This window comes from Acyrthosiphon pisum, chromosome X, assembly GCF_005508785.2.
Source record: "Acyrthosiphon pisum isolate AL4f chromosome X, pea_aphid_22Mar2018_4r6ur, whole genome shotgun sequence".
NCBI classification, from domain to species: domain Eukaryota; kingdom Metazoa; phylum Arthropoda; class Insecta; order Hemiptera; family Aphididae; genus Acyrthosiphon; species Acyrthosiphon pisum.
The window spans coordinates 2,392,584-2,394,372 of NC_042493.1; the positions used below are offsets into that span (position 1 = coordinate 2,392,584).

Consider the following 1,789-nt stretch of genomic DNA (forward strand, 5'->3'; position numbering starts at 1 on the left):
AAATTTACGGGATTCCATCAACTTAACAACATATTTATAAGAAACTTTTATATAGTAAATACTAAATATATATAGCTACAGTAATAGTACTTTAAGTTTTTTGCGTAATATCAATATTTAAGAGAGTACACGTAAAAAATGGAAATTCATCCCCAATTAGTAAAACTTCAACCCCTTTGAGGCACGGGAAGAGGTAGACTTATCATGCCCAAACTTTATCATAATTATTTTTTCAATACATAGAACAAAATTTGGGGTACTCGTCATCAAATTTCCAAAAAAAAAAATTGACCTCTATAACTAAGGACCACCCTAATATGTACCTAAAATATGAAACTAGGGATTGGGCACACTCAACTCACGGAGTTTGCCGCATTTATTTATGTACCGTCATTATCGTGTAGTGGGTATGTACAACTACAATCAAACGCAGCCAAAGCTGTAAGCGAAGTAGCATGTGATGAAATTAAAAAGGCTGGAGAAGAAGAACGCAAACTTGCTATACAACATGGAGATATTGATATTGACGGTGTACCGATGATTACAGTGGTAGCTGATGGACAATGGTCGAAACGCAGCTATAAAACCAAATATGACGCGTTATCTGGAGTAGTAAATATTATTATTATTATTTAATAATTATTATACAATTAATGATATTTTATTATTTTTATTTAAATTGTTACCTAAAAGTGCTATTATAACCTCTTTATGTTTGAAATTATGTTATCTGTAATCTGTACTCTCGCCCTACGAGGGTGTAAACTATTTACACATAAACAGGTACATTACAAACACCAACTATATACATTTTTAAATTTTAATAATAACAATCCACAGGCTACAATAATTGGATATAGGACGAAAAAAGTACTGTTCATTGGGATTCGCAATAAGTATTGTGTAATATGTCAGAGATCTGAGTCAAAAAACGAAAACAGTATAAATCAACATGAATGTTTTTTAAACTGGACCAAAGCATCTACTAGTATGGAGGCCGATGGTATAGTTAGAAAGCTTTTTGAAAAGTGTGGAAATGCATGGACTAAAATATAATCGGCTTATTGGTAAATGTATTTTCTAAGAGAAATAATTAATATATTATATTGTAAAAACTACATAGGTAGGTATTAATTTATTTAACTGTATAAATCTACTATTTATTGGTTTTAATATGTAATTTCGTCCAAATTTGATTTTAAAATGTCTGCCAAATGGTCCATATTCCTTATAGAAGAATGGGTCGCTACATAAAGTGCCAACTTTAGGTCAATTTCTTTTTGTTCATTTGTTATAATAATAATGTTACTCATTTTACTTTGGCTAGATTCTGGAACTATCATTTTCATTTTTGCCATATGTAATTTGCCATTACCATGTTTTTTTAGATCAGTTTGATGGGCTCTCAGAAATGATTTACAAACTTTACAAAATGCTTCATTCACATTATTTGCATCTTTGTCTGCTTCACACAACCAACCTAAACCAATATTATCCAAAAATCATATATATAACGTTGGTCTAAGACATAATGGTATACCTAGTTAATATTATTTAAAAATAAAAAATGTATTTATGACAAATACCTACAAGTAGGTACCTATGCAGTCTTTTAAAATAATGAACCTATTTTAATATATTATTTACCTTGAGCCCATGAACACTTTTCCCATTCCTTCCGATAATTTCGCAACTTTGCATTTTTTGCCTTACCCATTGTATACGTTTTAATTACCTACTCAACTACACCAATATTAATTGTCACTTGTCAGCAGTTCACGGATAATAA

The 1,789-nt window shown here is 30.2% G+C and overlaps 1 protein-coding gene across 1 annotated transcript; it reads left to right on the plus strand.

The window, feature by feature from the left end:
• The first annotated feature begins 325 nt into the window (after positions 1-325).
• Positions 326-1,136, plus strand: LOC115033259. The gene is made up of 2 exons (XM_029485533.1): positions 326-612; positions 841-1,136. Exons 1-2 carry the CDS (start codon positions 331-333, stop codon positions 1,054-1,056), a joined length of 498 nt encoding a protein of 165 aa, XP_029341393.1. The 5' UTR covers positions 326-330; the 3' UTR covers positions 1,057-1,136.
• The last annotated feature ends 653 nt before the right edge of the window (positions 1,137-1,789 follow it).

Bases quoted from the DNA above. Each gene is read 5' to 3' on its own strand.
- LOC115033259 (XM_029485533.1), top strand. From the start codon at position 331: ATGAAACTAGGGATTGGGCACACTCAACTCACGGAGTTTGCCGCATTT. The intron at 613-840 runs GTAAATATTATT...AACAATCCACAG, and splicing joins ATGACGCGTTATCTGGAGTA to GCTACAATAATTGGATATAG.